General features: G+C 39.7%; 1 protein-coding gene across 2 annotated transcripts; it reads right to left on the bottom strand.

Annotated features, from left to right (window-relative positions):
* Positions 1-505: 505 nt before the first annotated feature.
* LOC137612180 (probable ATP-dependent DNA helicase HFM1) lies at positions 506-18,818 on the bottom strand. 2 transcript variants are annotated; one of them, XM_068340574.1, is made up of 49 exons: positions 18,717-18,818; positions 18,505-18,626; positions 17,871-18,147; positions 17,165-17,502; positions 16,761-16,802; positions 16,572-16,642; positions 16,339-16,471; positions 16,099-16,250; positions 15,917-15,994; positions 15,459-15,614; positions 15,095-15,295; positions 14,854-14,942; positions 14,738-14,781; positions 14,504-14,605; positions 13,777-13,922; positions 13,330-13,424; positions 13,111-13,244; positions 12,969-13,016; positions 12,743-12,823; positions 12,551-12,642; positions 12,276-12,382; positions 12,128-12,175; positions 11,910-12,007; positions 11,695-11,829; positions 11,524-11,609; positions 11,243-11,326; positions 10,941-11,098; positions 10,744-10,847; positions 10,377-10,544; positions 10,210-10,269; positions 9,991-10,115; positions 8,919-8,998; positions 8,705-8,811; positions 8,223-8,624; positions 8,074-8,149; positions 7,877-7,976; positions 7,654-7,802; positions 7,532-7,547; positions 5,811-5,898; positions 4,931-5,017; positions 4,676-4,811; positions 3,827-3,920; positions 3,597-3,739; positions 3,017-3,350; positions 2,705-2,824; positions 2,431-2,585; positions 2,236-2,318; positions 1,820-1,969; positions 506-1,724 (listed from the first exon to the last, which is right to left on the bottom strand). In XM_068340574.1, the coding sequence occupies exons 1-49, from the start codon at positions 18,776-18,778 to the stop codon at positions 1,219-1,221; spliced, it is 6,462 nt and encodes a 2,153-aa protein (XP_068196675.1). In that variant the 5' UTR covers positions 18,779-18,818; the 3' UTR covers positions 506-1,218. The 2 variants fall into 2 exon arrangements, with proteins under 2 accessions (XP_068196675.1, XP_068196676.1); XM_068340575.1 differs by lacking the exons at positions 15,459-15,614; positions 15,917-15,994; positions 16,099-16,250; ... (5 more) ...; positions 18,505-18,626; positions 18,717-18,818 and having other exon boundaries at positions 10,210-10,275; positions 11,812-11,829; positions 15,095-15,275.
* Positions 18,819-19,317: the final 499 nt, after the last annotated feature.

The raw sequence follows: 19,317 nt of genomic DNA, 5'->3' as shown, positions 1-19,317 counted from the left end.
CTGAAAGAGGAAGGAATCACTTCTCCATAAACAGCTTTGTCATTTATCAACTGTTGCATCATTACTCAGTGTTGTTGCCATGGTGATGTCATTTCACCTTACAACAAATCAATACCCCATTATTCCTTCATTATAGTTCTTTTTCAAGCAAATGGAATCTTTTCATCAGTAGTTTTAATTTAAAAAAAGATCTATTTTTCACTTTTATTCACTTTTGTTTTAATATAATCTGCTTTAATCAGATAAATAATGGGAAAGTGTCCCTGTCTGTTTCTAGGTTACAAACCAATACATTAACACTCCTGGATATTATTGATTTGAATTCACTGGATTGTAATCTGGATCTGAATCCAAATGCATACTTTTATTTTGAAAAATTGGCAGTCTTAAATGTGTTCTGCAGCCGAGAATAAAATGTCATCATCTATCGATCACTTCTTCAGATATCCTGCACACAAACAGTTGATCACATGTGTATTTTTATTTTTTTTTAAAATCCGAAGTAGAAATAGAAGACATTTGAAAGTGTAATAAATTATTTATACAGACCAACAACATACAGATGGAATTCATATGAATATTAATACCTTAAGAAATAGTAACTAAGTTATGCCAGCAGTAAAGACAGTAAATTCTTCCCTCTTTGACGCCTGAAAGTGAGCAGAAAAATTTAACATAGTATTAAACGGACAAACCTGACCCTGTAAACTACAGAAGGAAGTCGACACATATAAGACAAACACTTTTAGGCTTTGACATGAAAAATATGTTAAAAAAAATAAAAACATTCAATAACACACCTGAGTCCATGAATCATCCCAGATGTCTGCAACCTTCCAATATTTATTTATTGTGGATTAAATAACTGGAAAACTGCCCGATTATTGGAACTGCATCCAACAGTCGACCGACGCGACGCCTCAGACGGATGCTTCTCCCGTCTAATCAGCTGAGAACAAATTTTTAAAAGCCTATTCTCTAAGTACTAAAGCTATTAAAATCTTCATCACTTTAACTAGAAAACACGTCTCCTGTGGATGCATTATTAAAATAAACAAACACATTTTAACAGCAGGCGTGAGAAATTATTGTGAGAAACTTTCCCCCCTTATAGAAATGTGCCACATCCTCCTCCTGACAGGGACATACTTGTTATTCCACCGGTTTACAGTTTTTAAAGTACAATATTAAGTCCAACACCCATTTATCTTTGTAGCGTCAATTTATTTTGCCCGACCCAAAGCCGGCAGCTCCCGATGAGCTGATGTCAGAGAGAAACTCCAGTCTGTGGTTTCCCAGGTCCGAGAACAGTCGGTGCTGCAGGGCGTCAGCCGCTGTGATTCTGGTGTTCGGGTTCAGGTCCAGCAGCCGGTCCAGGAGGTCGTAGGCCTCGTCAGGCACTCTATCCCAACCGCGCCGATCTTCCTCCTCCTCCTCGCAGATCGCCTCAGAGCTGCGTTCAGCGAGTTGAGGAGTTTTAATGCTTCCTGAATGTTCCTGGTGGGTTGGAAGAGATTGATCTTCTCTATCGTTATGGTGCTTCAAAGTTCCTCTAGTGTGGCGATGTGTCGGGGTGTCGTCTTCCATTGTGACGGCGACGTCTTCGTTGGCTTCGTGAAGTGGTGTGACGTCATCTTCGCTGGACGACCTTCGCCCTCTCAGCGTCTCACACAGCGTCCTGAGGTCTTGCCGAGGCAGCTCCCTGCTGCACACCACAGCCTTACCTGAAGGGTCAGTGAAAAAACACGTTCACGTTCTCTGTTGCTTACATCACCACGATGTCACCTCCATTTTTCAACAGTAAAATATGAACACAGACCAAACGCCTTGGCGGCCTTGATGGTCTCCCTGGAGCCTCGTATGGTCATGATCTGAGCGAGGGCAATGAGGTCATTGCTGGCTTTGAAAAAGGGGTAACGGCCACTCAGGAGCGAGAGCAGGATCACGCCCGCCGACCACACGTCGATGGCTGCAAGACAGGAAGTAGGGAATAAACGTAAACAAGTGAAAGATGAAGAAATATTCTGCATGACCGGACCGGTACATACATGAATGAACAGAGCAGTCGATCATGTATGATCATGAACATATTCTGCTGCAGGAGTTGTTTATTGTTGGGTTTTAGTTCAAGACAACCATAAAAAGTTATTAAGGAACAAAACGCAGCTTTGTATTTTTAAAGCCATTGAATGTAAAGTGTATACAGTATATAACAGTTAGGTTTGAGACACTGACTTGTTCCCTGGTTGGGACACTTTGTGAGGACTTCTGGTGCCCTGAATCCTGGGGTTCCGGCCCTGGGAGCCACCTGCTGCTTCCTTTGTTCATAACAAAAAAAGACACGGAAACAGGAAACACACACGGATCAAAGACTGAACCAAAAAAAAGGCTACAACACGAGTGGTTCTATTCTTCTCTTTGTGTTGTTACCTGGACAGGCAGATGTTGCACACCCGGTCCGTCATGTAGCAGCTACAGCTGAGGCCCGGCAGGACGCTCCTCTGAGGTTTCTGACTGCTGCTCTGGGTCCGAGCTGTGGAGACCCTCCGGTTGGTGGCGTCCACCGCTCTGCTGGGCTTTACCAGCTGGATTTAAAAACAAAATAGTCACGTCACTTCACAAAAAAGTCAATCACGCAATCTACGATGGGAGTTAAAAATCTAATATCGTGTGAAACCTTTAGATCTCCTGACACTCGACTCACCGCTTTGCTCACCTCCGTCTTGATGGCGACGTGTTTGGCGGTGGATGGAGCAGGAGCGCAGCTGTTCAGGCTCCTCTCTCCAAACACCGGTCGGGGGACTTTGCACAAACCCGCCACAGCCTACGAAAAACATCAATGCGAATCAAGTCAAAACCAGAAGGCAGGCGTGTAAAGCAGGAGACATCTGCAGTAATTATTGACCAAACTTCATGATTATGACCCAACAACCCAAATTAATCTCATTTGTAATCATGCTTTCATTCCAGACTCACACACAGAAGATAAAGTAATATATTGACTCGGTGTAAACACCTTGGCGTGTTTTGTGCGACAGGTGGAGGTGATGGCGGCGGCGGCGGTGACAGAACGTGCTTTTTTAGCCGGTGTTTTCCGAGAGGCTGAGGAAGAAGCGATGGGGGATGAAGAGGAAGATGGCGGTCTGGGTTTGGATGGAGGAGGAGGAGCAGGAGGTACAGAGGTTGTGTTGGGTTTTGTAGGGACTCTCGGTGCTTTGATCAGTTGCCTGCTGTCTTGTTTCCTTGCGCTCGCACCCCCTTTCTGCGGTGTCCTCTGTCTCATAACCTTCAGCATCTCGATCTGGGTGTCCGCCGTTCCCTGAGCCAGGCCGAAGTCCACCAGCGCATACCTGCACAGACACAGGAATGCTTGATGTCGTCTCAGCATGTACAGAACACAAGTGGACTCCACGGCAACCTGAACCTGACTCCACCCATAAAAGGTGTGTAAATACACGGTTGTAAAGAATAACGACAAAGACAAGATGTCAAGCTTTCTGCTCTTTTTCAGCTCGCCCAATCAGAATGAAGATGTGGACTAATGATCAAACGTAATTGTGCACCTCTGTGTGTTACAGAAAGACGCAGCTACTCACGTTTTGTTGCTTCTGTTGTAGAGGAAGTTGTTTGGTTTGATGTCTCGGTGAATGATACCAAACTGGTGGATGTGTCTCAGGGCCCTCAGCAGATGATAGATGTACAGTCGGACCTCTTCGAAGCTCAAAGAGCCGATGATGTCCTGATAAATACATTTAAAAGTTTAACAGAATATTTCAGTAACCACAGCAACAAGAAAGGCATCCAGAAAGCCACGAGTTAATCGTACCACAATAGCCTGATGGTCCATGTAGGGCATGACAATCACCACGTGATCCTCCTCCCTGAAGCAGTAAGTGACCCCCATCACATTTTCTCTGCCTCTGTAATGTTTAAAAAAATTAAAAAAACAATTTGAATTTATGTCATCATGATTTCATCACGATGAAATAATCCAACACATCTCAACCTGCTGAAAGCAGGAAATACAGCTGATATCAGGAGATTGGCGAGTCGTTGCGTTCTTACTGAATCAAACTGAGTTTATCTCAATGAATAGAAGCTCTTTTAGTGTAGCAGATGTTTAGAAATAAATATAAAAAAAATAAACCACCGTAAAGAAAACTGGAAAAAAAATACACAACATAAATGAATAAAAATCGAACGGCCTGTGGAAGTTTCAAACAGAACCGGTGCTCACTCAGCAGAATAATAATGACATCATACATTCCAGCCTTTTATCTCCATCATCAGCTGCTCCTGAGCAGTTACCATGGTGAAAGGAAACACTCAGAGCCCATAGATAACGCTGCTAACTACCAACAAATACTGCTTTTAAGTATGGACCTCTGGTGACTGCTAACTTTCAAGAATCAAAGTAAAAATACCTTCATAAGATAGATTCACGTTCTTCAATTCAAATCTACTGTAAACGTCTCACTGCTTGTGTTTTCATACGGCAGAGCAGGGAAAAAAGCACAGACCAGTTTAAGAGGACGTAAAAAATAATTTCAAAATAAGAATTTGTGAGTACGCAACACAGTTTATGCATCAGCTCTGCCACACGTCTATAAGAACGTCTAAACCTCTAACAACGCACAGAACGAAAAGTCGGAAAATAAAGAGAAGCAGGACTCACCCGGCGACAGTGAGACACTGAAGCTCAGCGGCGATGCGTGTGGGATGGCTGGTGGGGATAAGATGCTTCAGGGCAAACGTTTCTCTCCTCCCATCCCTCATCTGAGCCTCACCCAGATAGACGGAACTGAAGGTACCTGAAACACAAGAACAGGTCAGGAACACATCTCCGCTTCAGCTCCAACAAATGAAATGAGGTCAACAACTATTGTATTAATATTAAACAAAAGCATCTCAATCTGTGTCAAGCGTGTACCTTCTCCAATTTTGTCTGTTATGCGGAAAACCTTGGCCAGCTGAGGGACAGCTTTGTAGAGATATTCGATGTCTGTCTCCACATCTCCTGGAGAAAAAACAGAAAAACATGGTGTCATTTTTTTTCTTCTCTCACTCAGATTAAGAAATTAATGTGTTAAAAAATTTTTGGGCATAAAAAGGCACAATAACGAAAAAAGTCAGCAGATATATGTAAGGTGGTTATTTTATTGTACAACTCTAAGTCCAAAAACACTGTGATGCTATGCATAACATTAACAAAACATAATGTGATCATTTCTGACTCCTTTTCTGATATTCACTGCAATTGAGAATGGAATAAAATCAATTAAATAGTTAATGATGATTCAGAGATTATGGATAAATCTCTGCAAAGACAGAAAACCTCATTAGATGCTTGAGATTTTATTATTCTCAGGCAGCTCTTCAGAATCCATCATTATTGAATAAAGCATTTTAATATATGGGATCAAGAACATTCTGGGAATTGAGTTCTTTGCTGCATCAACTGCAAATTATATATGGAGAATATCAATATTTAACTTATATTAAAAGTTGATGTAAACATGACCTTTAACCAGTTTTTTTTTTTTAAACTAGCAAGCAGCATATTAATAATAACATTAAAAAAAACTAAATAAAGTCGATCAGTTTGAACCTTTAACAAACTGTGTACTGTATTATATTTAATTACTTTTAGGCTCAAAGGGTTTTGCAAATCGTTGCACTCTTGTTTTTACTCAAGATATATTTACACTGGTAATAGGACCTCTAAATATTAAATTTTAACCCCCCTATAATATTAATATGCTACTAGATTGTCAGATATATTAGAATGTTGTCGTTTCGGTCCGACTTACTTGTTACTTTGGATCTTCTTCGACCTCTGTCAGGTTTAATAGCAGCATTACATCCATCTGTGTTGATGCCTTCAGGAGATAATGCCATCTAAACGGGCAGGAAAACAAACTTTATCGAGGTTTCCATATATTAACAATTCACTTTGCTTATTAATTTTACAAACTATCACACAAAAACTATTGATCTACAAAAACAGCCTGTGGACAAACTAGGGATCACAACAATCCGCGGTTCGTTACAGTAGCTAAGCCCCGCGGAAACACCAGAAACAAACTCACCGCATCAGATGGGAGTCAAATTCGGGAGTTTTTAAATATTTTTCACAAATATGCGACATGTAAATATCGTATCATATCAAAATATAAGTTAAAAATTGAAGAAAGAACAACTTGTTCAAACGTTAAAAACGAGCTTTTCCGCTTCTGCAAACTCCGCGCTAAAACTGACGTCACATCCATCTCGCGGTACATCCGCGCAAATCTCGCGAGAGTTTAGACGGGAAGACGGGACGTCGGGACTTTGATCAACCCCAGTACAATAACCTCAGATGACTTTAGATCACAAACTAGAAATACAGTAATGTGTTTTACATCACGTGACCATATAATTTGTCTCATGACGTCAGTCTTTACACAGATTCGTCACTGATCTCTTAAAACGAGACTTTGATGTAGGATAAATGAATAAACCACAAATCCGATAACTGGAGCTGAATTCAACTTTCCACTAGTTTGAAACTGAAAAACAAAAACAACTCAGTGATAAATATTTCTTTTAAAGGTCACAAAGCAAACGTTAAATAATTATCAGTGAAATGAAGGTCGACCTGTAGAATATGTCCAAAATACAGAAGCAGCCAATGACAATTCCTTATAGTCAAAAATGGCTTATTTCAAATATGAAATTTGTGAAAACATTAACATTTAATTCAATCTGTATTTTATTAATGTTATTCAAATGTATATTACTTAACTTTATTAATTTTTCACATCAATATCATAATTTTGTTGTATTTTAATTATTTTAATCCCTTTAATTCTTACTAACACTTACATGTTTTCATATAAAGTGTTTAATAATCTCTAATAATCCATTTTGATCTAGCTGCTTTTCACACTCCTATGTGTTACTGAATGTTTCATTTTACATTCAGTCACCTGCCGACCAATTACTGACAACATAACCAGTTACTTTATTCAGACTTTTATTGTCACCAGTGGTAATAACGCTCTGAACACTTCATCTCTGAGTTCCACCAGTAAAAGTTGCTCTCAGCTTTGTGAAAAAATCTTCAGGACAAACTCGTAGAAACATTTCTCATTTGACAGAACTCCTAACTCAGTTAGAGTTGTGGTGAATACATGAGCAGCAACGGCTCAAAAGATAAACAGCGCATATTTATGCACCTATGTGACAACTGTCAAACTAGAGATGATTGACTCCTTAAGAATTCAACAAAGCATGCAATGAATTGTCTTTAACAAACATACAAACAAACAAACAAACAAATAAATAATCACAGCATTAGAACATGAAAAACAAGTATCTCCTTTCTACTCTAAACTGATAATACAATTTTTAACACTCTACTTTTTTAAACTGTTGATGATTTATGAACACAAAAACAAAGAACACTGTATGTTACTAACATATTGAAGTAACAGTTACATAAATATTTATGCTTCTAAATAAGTCCTTCAAATATCCCACGGAAAGGTACCTTTTCGTCGCTGTTACTGCAGAATAAAGTACAAAAGAGACAGAATATAGTCATTAACAGAGTTATTTTCATTGTGTAGTATGAAGAATAATGTTTTAGTACATAGTTGTGGTTTCCTTTACCATGTGTTGATGGGTGAGCTGCTGTTGGCTGCAGGTCCCCTTGAGAAGAAATCAAACCTTCTGTAATGTGGGGCCACGGAGGTCTCGGCCTGTGGTGGGATGTTCTCTGGTGTTTTTACAGCGATGGCGTCATTGAAGGTGCTTGACCTCTGAACAGAAAACGAGAAAGGCTTCTGATTAACCATCAGCAGTCCCAACATACAACAAAGACACACTGACACACCTTTTTATTCCAGTCCAACGTGATTCTGTTCTGTGTTCTGACTGTGACCAGTGACGATTCTGTTTGTTTGATTCCAGGATTTAAAGTCGGTGGAATTGACCTAAAACACAACAATATGAAAAAGGACATTTTTACACATTTCACATGTTGTTTTATGGCTGGTGTTTAACACAATTACAGCTTACTTCCAGCTTTACCTTAAAGGTGTTCTGGCCGTGACAAAAGCGGGCTGGACTTGTGGGTGACAGATCGCTGATGCTGAAGTGGCAAAAGCTGCGCATGACACCACAATTTAATAAAAACTGTCCATGCACATGAACTGAAAGCATCTCAAAGTTCACTCTACCTGACGTATTGCAGTCTATTGGCTGCTGGTCTTGAGGTTCAACATTAGCCGCACACGACAACGGTGACTTCTCACTGGCGCGCACCAAGTTCTCATCATCAAAGTCACTCCAGTCGTCCCAGTCGTTTCCAAGATCAAACGTGATGGTTGGTATGTGTGAGGGTGGTGGCTTTTTGCAGTGAGATTTCCAGTTTGATGCAGACGTCTTGGACGTCTTCACGTGAACGGAGCTATTTGTGTTGATCTGGTCTGGATGCATTTTGTAATCCTGATCCACACCAGCACGAGTACAGGAGTTTGTCCACACAGAGGCGACCATACTTTGATGGGAAGCGTGAGATGCATCTGCTTTTTTGACAAGCTCCTCAGTCATCAGGCACACGTCCTCCACATTGTCATCATCTCAAAAGGAAGGAGAATAAGTGTGAGAGATATTAGTTTAATTCTGCAACGGGAACCACTTGTTTATGACACTTGTTTACCGTTGTAAACATCCAGATCAACAACATCTGGCACAGCAGTCCAGTCCTCTGTTGTCAAATCCACAACACTGGGTCTCACTGGAGCATCATAATCAATCCCTTCAGACCTTCATTAAATGAAACAGTATAAGATTATTTTCACAAACTGGAGGTCTATTTCCTAAGATATGCACTTAAAAATAAAAACAAAAAATGTTGATGTGATTGTTAATACATGGGAAAAGCAGGCAGCCTCTCTTTGGGTTTGAAAATAAACTGCTGCATGTTAGACGCAGACTCCTCACTCATCTTCATCTGAGGAAATCAAACAGAATATGACATCTTTATTACGCAAACTAATGGAAATGTATGATAGGTGCTTGTTTTGTCTGGAAAATTTAGTTTTCATATTAAGTAGCATTATTTATTTGGTAGAGTAGTAAAAACACACACTATGCAAATTGAAGCATGTACATTTTTGCATAGTGTGATACTCCCTGTCATAACACACTTGGAATCTTAGATGAATAATATTTTCGTATCAAATTTTTAAAAAATGTTTTATAAAAAAAATAAAATGTATTGTATGTAATTAATGTCAGGTTCAAACAACCTAGAACGTTTAAAACACACTCACAAAAAGGAGAAGACAACAGTTTATATTTTTTACTCGCGAGGAGAACGGACAGAGATGTGCTCAGTTACAGATCTCCATCCCGTTCTCAAAATGTCTCTGCCAAACCCTCTCCTTTATACACTTGGGGCGTTCCCTGTTTACATTATTTTTTTAAGGGATGGGGGGCAGAGAAACAACAGTAAAACAACACATGTGGCATGATGCCATTAAAGAGTCAACAATTCTTCTTTTTACGACATCCTCTCCTTAAAAGACAACAACCAGGCACGTTCCTAATTAACAGTTCAGAGGTCACATCCTGCTCAAGGGACCTCTACTATCACTCCAGTGATCCCATTGCTGATGTCGTTTCCCTGAAAAAATAACTTAATACACAGCAAGACACCTACACACAGGTATAAACATTTATATGGTCATGATATGTAGTAAAAAGAATAAAGGAATATAAAAGAGTAAATATGAGATAACTTATATACATTATTCTAACAATTTGGATATTCTAAACCTATTTATCTCTAAACCTATTGATTTTTAATTTTTTTAAGTGCAAAGTATACATGCAGTGTACCCAACATGTATACTCTACATGTCACACATACGTGATGCAGATTAAACGGAATAGATTCCGTTGTAACACGTGTTTAAACGCCAAATCTGTTTTCTTTCTCACCTTGAGTCGTTTGACAGGAGTGTGTGTGAGTGCATCGGTCCTGTTCCTCAGGTCTCTCAGGTAGGATGAAAAAGGCGATCCTTGATTTAATGATGTCTTCCGTGTCACATTGACACCCACTTTGCCTTTTAGGGGAAAGGAGAGGCATCTAATTGGCATAATGTACGTATACTGAATATACAAATGAATGCACAGTCAGAGATGTGTGACGGTACTTACAACAGTCGTGGCCACAGAGATCTTTATTCTTGCAGTAGTGGTTGCATTGTCTTGTACTGCCTGGATCTGATTGTTGAATTTGAATGAAAGGAAAAAGAACTTCAGTCTAAACATCTTATTCACTATTTCATAGTTCAGCATTTTAAAAACATCAGCGCCAAAGGCACCTTGTTCTGCAGCAGACGTGTCATTTTCCTTCTGAGATGCAGCCTGAAGTTTAGACTGTTGTAATGTCTGTCCTGTACGATCGTGTGTCAAGTAGTAAGAATTATCAGTTGCGTACTTCTTGGCTCCAGAATAGTACACGTTGAACTTCTGCTGGATGTCCAGGCCCACTGTAGAGGAAGAAAAAACCTTAAGAGTAGTCTAGCTTAAGAGTTTACAGCCAAAAGCAGAAAATAAATCCAATATAGAGATGTAGTTATGAATCTTATATTTGTTACGTATTCCCTCCTATTTTATTGGTGCTGTGCAGGTAATTTCTACATATTATGAATTTATTTTGTTGTAAAATCCAAAGGCATTCTTGTTAACCATATTCTGAGCTGATGAGATTGACACTGATCGCCTCTCCTCTCGAGGCCTTTGCCACCTCAATCTTCTTCGACCAGCTTCCACATTTCAACAGCATCACGTCCCTACGACACAAACATAGCAAAAATTAATGTTCATTCGTTATCCGTTGTTTATTAACTTAATACAGATGGGAAAAAGGATTTTTTTTCTCTCACGTGAGCTTCTGTAGAAACACTACAGTGTTATCAGAATTTCCAATGAGCAGAGAGGCGTAGTGTTGGTTATGAGCTGTTCTCCTGGTCAGGAGCTGGGTTTGGTTTTTTAAATTCACTTTCACCACCACCTCTGCAGTCTCACAGCTATACTTCGAAAGCTAAAAATCACAGACACAATTATTAAGAAATACAATGAACAAAGACAGACTGATATTTATAGTAATATAAGTGAAAAGGGGGGAAACTATTACATAACATAACATAATTAAAAATTTCCCAAAAATATCTTTAACAAATTTTACCTGCTCCAAAGTAACTTCATACTTTGGGAGGTGAATGACAGAGTCTCTGATTTGGTTGCCAAATGGTGGATGTCTGTTGAGGATCTGAGGAGATGAAAATCACATCCAAATAACAAAAGTGTCATTTGCATACATTAACAAAATTTGCAGTAGGTTAAAAATACTACCTGAACAATATTGGCTGTGATTTATGGTGATCACAGTTAATGCATCAGAATGTGGTGCCTTAAATCACACTTAAACAATGTTAATAACAATAAAATGCTTCTTAACCGACTGACCAGCTCAATCTCACGTGGGTTTGTTTGCTCTATTTTGCTGAAGGATGTGAGTCCAGCATTCACCATGACACTCGCTAAAGACTGGCCTGAAACACATAAACGCTTTATATCAATGAATTCATCATGAAAAAAAAACGAGTCTAAGGACCACTGATCCACAGGACTATCCACCTATCTTCACCAGCTGTTTGGACACATAGATCGAATTCTCCCAAATCCTGGCCTTGAAGCACTTCGCCAGAATCAAGGAGTTGAGCAGAGCAGAAAAAACATTCTTGGATGGCTGACCCAGGAACTCTGACAGACCTGATTGGAGATGGATTTAAAAAAGAAATGCAGTCACACAACATTTGGCTTACATGTTAAACATGATTTATCCAACATACATCTGCTGATTCGCATCCCATTCCTGAAGATCTTTGCTGTATCCTGGTTTAGTCCAAACTCTTGAATTGGAATGCAACCCAACTGAGCCTGAATCAAGCTGAAGGTAAGATGGATGATTAATTAATATTTACAATCAACGATTAATTTAATGTTAAAAAAAATCTGCAAAAATGTAAAAAAAGAACAACAGAGACCTAAAACTATAATTTAAACCTACCAGTTCACTTTCATCTCGGTGGTCTTGATCTTTCCTTCAACAGGAAACCTGGAAAAGTACACAAGTATTCCAATTACTGTATAGCAGCTTCTTTTCATCATTATCCATCATAAAATCATTGCGTATCAGTGACTTGAACACGTCTGACCTGATTGTCACGCGGTATTTGTCCCTGTTCAGAGTGTTTAAGGACCTCTTCTCGTTCACTCTCAGCTGGATATCATTGAACTCGCTGCTCTTTGACACCAACTCAACCTGTACATGGTCACTTCTTGTAAGGGGAATAATTTCTCTGTTGTATACAAAATCTGAGCAATTCAAAAGAATCTTTTTGCAGGAAGCCAGCCAGATTACAAAAAATTTCACTAAATCTAAATTCTAAATAACAGCATTAGCAATGTGAGATCTTATTAACAAACCTACCAGGTCAGACAAGTTTTCGGTCCCAACCACTTTAGTGAATTGTTTCATGGTGTCGAAGGCGACGCAGTATCTAGCCATCAACCTTCCAGCATCTTTAATGAAAGTACATGATGGTTTCATTTCTTAAATACAACACTTAAGGACGAGAACACTGACCATTATGGCAAATAATTATGCTAACTTCCTCTATACCTGTTGGTTTGATGTTGATATCCTCATCCATGGTAATCAGACCAATGGAGGACAGAGAGTTAAGATTCTTCAGACACAGCTCTGGGAGAAGAGGAAAGACAATTGTCAAAAAAATCACAACACAGACAAATATCAAATTATTAAATCATGAGTGACATTCAGGGTACAGTATTGGTTAGAATTCATCTGAACAGCATCCTGACATGTGTCTCCAGCTGTGGCCCACCTTGCAGCTTTGCTTCAATCCCGTATCGATCTAACTCGGCGGAGAAACCTGCAATTAAAGTCGATGCACAGACCGGTTAGTATCGAGCATCGACAGACAAGTTGGACACAGATTCTGACCTGTGTGTGTTTTGAGTTCTGACCGTAGTGTGTGGGGTTCTTGAGGGCTCTGATGTACAGGAAGGTGGAGCGTATCCAGTCGAGAGCCATGTTAACATCACTGATGGTCTGCAGAACAATCTCAGCGTTCAGGTGCTCCACTAGGTGACTGTGCAAGCTGGAGAAAACATATAATATCATCTCACGTCCGGCTCTATAATCGCTGTGCTATGAAAGTAAGTCAAGCAGCCGGGCTGTGATACCTGCTCTCGATGATTTCCATCCCATTCATAAGTTTTATGTACTTATCTCTGGTTTGGATCTTAGTCATGATCACTGCAGTCGCTGACGTGTCAAACTAGAGGAAGAAAATACAAGAAGTTCTTGTGTAGTTAGTGTGACTGTTTGAAGAGAAGATCATTTGTTTCCTGCTTCAACCTTAAAAAATGACCATGACCTTGAAGAATGTGAATATAAACATCATTTTTATGTTTGTGCATCATCCTTAAACTAGTTACTATCATATTTCTCACTCTATTGACTTAAACAAATGTTATTAACATTATAATTAGTAATTAAACATTTTTTACCAATGCAGAGTGGTAATATGGTACAGTCCAGGTAGAAAAAAAATTGGTCGTTTGATTTATGAATGCATAAAACTCGACTTCCTGTTGCAAAGCGAGGTCGAAAGAGAAGTCGTTTTTTACTTGCGGTCTTCCAGCTCGGCCCATCATCTGCAGCACGTCGGCCTCGCTGTACTCCTCACAGGATCCCCCGACATACTGCATGGTGGACTTTATCACCACCAGATGAGCTGGCAAATTTACCCCCATGGCCAGAGTCCTGGTGGTAACTGGGATATCAGAAAATCAGACCACAAGCACAAAATCAGTACCAAAAGGCTGATAGAGTTTCAAAATGTACTCACATGTGACCGTTAACTGTAATAAAATAGGATCAAGGTATATTTTAGATGAACAAAGATGAATACCAGCTTTAAAATAGTATCATGATCAGTCTAATCTTCTTTTTATTGATATGAGGAAATGCCATACCTTCTGCAGTTTATTTTACTTTAAAATGTTTTTACACACATTTTTAAAAAGGAATTTAAACACAGGTATTATAAAAGTATTTTAACAAGAACACAATCGTTACAAAGCTTGTGCTCAAGTCCTAACATTTCATACATTATGGGTGAGACACGGTTGCTTTAAGCGGTGACACCAGTCTTTCCTGTTTAAATTTACGTTGATTCATTAATTCATCTTTTCCATGTTGGAGCCTTTCCCAAGCAGACTTATATGCTAGAGGCGGGGGACACTCGCCAGGGGGGAGAGGGGGACACGATGCCGGTGCACCAAATAAAACAACACAGATCATCTTGCAAACCAGTGCAGACACATATCCATTACCTGCACACACAATACTCACAGAGAACAAGAAGGTCTGCCTGAGTGAAGGCCTTTTCTATCAGCTTCCTGTCAGACAGGTCAACTCCTGCATGGTGGTAACCGATTCCTAACATCACCAGCTCTGGATCACAAACAAAAAAACAAACAAACAAAATGACATAAAGGTAATGATTAGACTTATAGACATGTTGTCTTACTGGATCTGTACAAAAAAGGATTTCAAATCGGGTCTAGACGTTTGAAGACGACTCACCTCCAAGTTTTGAGTCCAGAAGAGAGTTTGCATATTTCATCAGTCTAAAAAGAATAAAACATACTGATGAATTATAAGGAGAAACTTTAATTCGTATCCATGACTAACAAACATACCTCTGCTTGTGCTCGATACTCATGATAAAACGAGCATCCTTTGCAAGAACTGCAGCTGACTGCTGGACTCCTTTCCTTGTCGAGCAAAACTACCAAAATTACATCATTATTGGAACACGATCCAGTCCCATGACCAGCATTCGTCCTTAATAACCTTACAGCCTTATTATGTGATGTAAAATGAATGAAAACAAACAAGCAGAACAAGGAGAATACAGTTTGGCTTGAATATCACACCTACCACCAGTGTGGGCTTCTGCTCAGAGTACGTTTGTATGATGTTGGCCATCTTGTAGTTAAGAGACAGGTCAAACTTGAACTCGGTTTGTTTCGGGTTACACGGGAATCCCAGCACCACCCGCCTCAGCTTCACTGGACGGTGGCTTTCGTCCATGTCCAGGTATTTGGCCGCACCGCTTTCATCAGAAAGCCAGTCTGCTATCTAGTAAGATCCAGAAAAACACAAGGATGTCTGCAGGGCCACTGATTTACACCGGATACACAGAACAAACACCAAACCCTGTGGAGTGAATTACGAGCATTTTTCACTGGTCTAGTCCTGAAGAAGTACTACAGTGATCTTCCACTGATTGTCTTCTACTTACGTCAGTGATGTTGGGTATGGTGGCCGATACAGCCACAAACCTCATAGAAAAGCCCGTCTCTGCATTCAGCGACATCCTGTAGGCGTTCACCGCCTTCATCCTGCTCACCACCACCTCCAGAGTCGCACCACGGGTCGCATCTTTCACCACGTGGACCTGGTGGAACGACATTTAACTTCTTACACTCGACTTTCCAAACAAGTTAAACAGTTTTTGGTGTGTTGGAAAAAAACGGTACAAAGCTATCTTTTCTCATTTTACTCCTCTGATTTAAAAAAAAAAAGGTACAACTCAAATAATCAAATGTGCACTTGCCAACTAACAAAATCAGAAAATAATTTTCTGTATTATTTAACTTCAAGTGAAAAAACTTGACTTTGACCACTGAACAAATAGATTAAGGGATTCTACTAAGACTGAAAACATGGCCTGTTATTACATCAGATAAACTCACTGACCTCATCAATAAGAAAGAGCTGAACCAGCTGCAGAATACTGTTGTCTTTCCATTTTCTAGTCATGCTGTCCCATTTTTCCTAAAAAATATAAAGAATAAAGATTTAATATGGATTACTACTATATTACTGAGTTACTTGATTTTTTGCCACGTTTGTTTCAGATGCATTTAACTGTCACACACAGGTGTGGTCAGGATTATGTGGGAGTCTTGAATATCAAAGAAGTCGTCGACCTCCGTGTCGCCCGTCAGCTCCTTACAGTTCAGCCCCAGAGGACCAAACTTTTTGTTCCAGCTCTCAAAGCACTGACTGCAAAGAGCCTTGATTGGGGCCACTGGTAAGAACAAACATTAAATCACATACATACCCTAGATATATAACCAAATCAAAAACACTACTATGCTGGAAACTATTATGCTCACTATAGACAGCCTTGACTTCTCTCCAAGGCTCTGAGCTCTTCATTAGAAGACGAATGATGGCCAGCTCAAACAGCACGGTTTTACCAGATCCAGTCGGAGCACAAGCTACAAAATTTTTACCTGTGTAAAGAATCTTACAAAAAAAACATACGCACAGTTGCAGGAGAAACAGATGCAGTTATAATAATAATAATAATAATAATAATAATACAAACTACTGCAGTGATGCTTACATCATCCAGTGCTTTGGACTGAACGTAGTTGAAAAAGGGGAACTCACTGAAGACGGTTCTGAACTTGGCTGCTGTGTTAAAACGGTTCAGTGAAACCAAACCACAACATCTGTGGAATATCATTCTGGTACAGCTCAAATGCTGTTTGGACATTTTAAACTGTGCTGATACTCTCAATGTAAAGGATACGGATTTCAGAAACCGGTCGCAAAATTCCAGACCCAGAAGAACCTAAAATGTGCACAAACAAAACAGAGCACTCATATTCCACCTCCCTGTTAAAATGAAAAGGATAACATTTTTTGTATGTTATAAAAAGAAGTGGCTTTATTTTGAAATGAGTGTAAAATTAAACTACAGTAATACAAAAAGATCTGTTACACTGGTTGACTATCCACCACCTAGTGACAATTGCGTTTCATTACAACAACGCGGTCAGTGGGGGGAGCTCACCTCGATTCACCTCATCACACCCAAACACATTGTGGCAGCTGCTGCCATTGCCAGACATGGGTAAGCTTATTAAAGGCAACACTTAACAGAAGCTATATGAGCACTATTTTGTCTGTGACTGTGAAAGTGCAGCGCAGCACCTTCAACGTGAAGCGGCTGAGGCGTCATGGGCGGAACGAAGACTCTCTTTGTGCCCTTGTCCTGCATCCCTGCGTGTGCCGCCTGCTGCGGGGGTCGGCTGCTCGGTGCAGATGAGCCCAGAGGAAGAAGGGGGGTGGCGAAGCAGAGCGTGGGGGAGAAAGGAAGGGCAGCTTGGCTTACTGTCGTTCGTGGCAGCTGAAGAGGAGGACGCACTGTCGCCATGGTAACCTGACTAAGAAAAGTTTGAGGCCTGGATGCTGTCTGGCTGCCACTTCCACTCTGGTCATCTTTGGTTGATGATTCCCCCTCATTGTTCAACATCTGGACTTTGAACAAACTGTTATGGGAGAGATGAGAGGATAAACAGGAAATTTAAAAAGGAAGAAGATAGAATTTAAAGTAGAGAGCAATTCTTTAATCGTGTTTGGAGTCTTTTTTGACTAAGGTCAGGCATTCTGGCAACAAACAATTATATATGTTCATGGTATACAGCAGCAGTATCTTTACCAAGAGTCTCATGGATTTTAACAGTGATTTAATTTAGAACATTTAATTGAGGCATTGTGTTCTCCATCCCCCCTGCTAAGACAGGAAATCTAGTTATCCTGCTTTTAACATTTAACAACAATGTTTTCAACATTTAACAATAGAAGCACTCCTCAGTTCACAATTAGTTAGATGTCATTTTGTCAGATGACTACTTGCCTTCTCCTTCCCCATTGAGGTGGGCTTTCGCTGTGGTCCAGAAACCAACACCTCTGGTTGATGGCCACATGATCACTGCCACTCTGAGAGACATCCTTACAGTAATCACTTCCCAAAAGGTCATCATATTGACCGGCGCTGTTGATGCTATCCCGAGTTTCAATCTCTTCCTTATCACTGTCATAATAGTAAGAACTGTTGTTTGTTGATGGTAGGACATTTAAGCCAGATGATCCTTTGTGAAGAGGAAAAAATATCTCTGGGGTGTCTGAGAAGCCTGTAACATTGAAGGGAGAGATTTTCTTTAAACCATTTTCAAAACAAGTTGTTCACAGATTGTAATTTTGTGCCTGTGAACATTCAGGTTGACTATTGTGCTGTTTTGTGTCCAGATGAAAATAACTCACAGCAAGGGAGTCACCATTCCAGTAAGACTAATGATTATAATCATAAGAACCAGATACGGGTTCTGTTTACACATTTCAAGGATAACTGGGACAGCTTTCAAACCAATGAAGCCATTGTATTAGTGAGTCACACAGTTAAATTTGGGGGGGTATCAGTAGGCCAAACATTGAGCAGTTTACTCAAGTCAAGTGAAAAGGAATTTCACCTAATCCAATGCACACCATACCCAATAGGCTGGAGACAGAGTCTGCTCCATCCTGCATATCCTGTGTGGCTGAAATATGAGAAAATGATGGAGGTGCTTCTGTCCATGGATGCCATGCACTGGCCTCCCGATGCAGGGGCTTTCTGTCAAATCCAATTCAAAATGGGAATCATTTCTTCAGCTTAGAGAGGAAGAAGAGAGAAAAATGTTCAGAGGGATCACTTTGTACTCACACTTTGTGGACAATGGGTTTCAGATTGTCCAGGGACAGGGTTGAATTATCACAATCAGCCATCTCACCAGATCACGTCAACACGGATGCACGCAGAGTGGATCTGGTTAGCGCACGAAGAAATAAACAGCAACCAGATAATTCCGTGCAAAAATGAACCAATGAAAACATTTATATTAATGATAAGCACAACCAACAACATAATGGTAAAATATGACTATCTTTGGTTTGTGGCAACAAAACTTACATAGCATAAACTAAAAAACTAACATAGGCAAATGACCTAGAGTTAGTTAGCTACATCATCATACTGTAATATGAAATGTGTATTCTCATTTTTTTGGCTGTTTAACATTAAAAACCCCAACAACTTTATATTTGTATATATGTAAATAAAGAACTTTAATTAATAATTTTACATTTTTAAGTTTGTTGACAACCTGCCTGTCATTTAGCTTTAGCATCACGTAAATACAACAGGACTCTATCCAGCTCGCCTGTTGAAAAAACATTTTTTTTAAATGGATTTGCAATATGAGGAATGCATTTACATATAAAAATATTGATAAAAATAATTCAAGATAACAATTAATTAAGCAATT

This window comes from Antennarius striatus, chromosome 18 (genome assembly GCF_040054535.1).
Source record: "Antennarius striatus isolate MH-2024 chromosome 18, ASM4005453v1, whole genome shotgun sequence".
Lineage (NCBI taxonomy): Eukaryota > Metazoa > Chordata > Actinopteri > Lophiiformes > Antennariidae > Antennarius > Antennarius striatus.
This window is presented reverse-complemented; position numbering and strand designations above follow the sequence as displayed.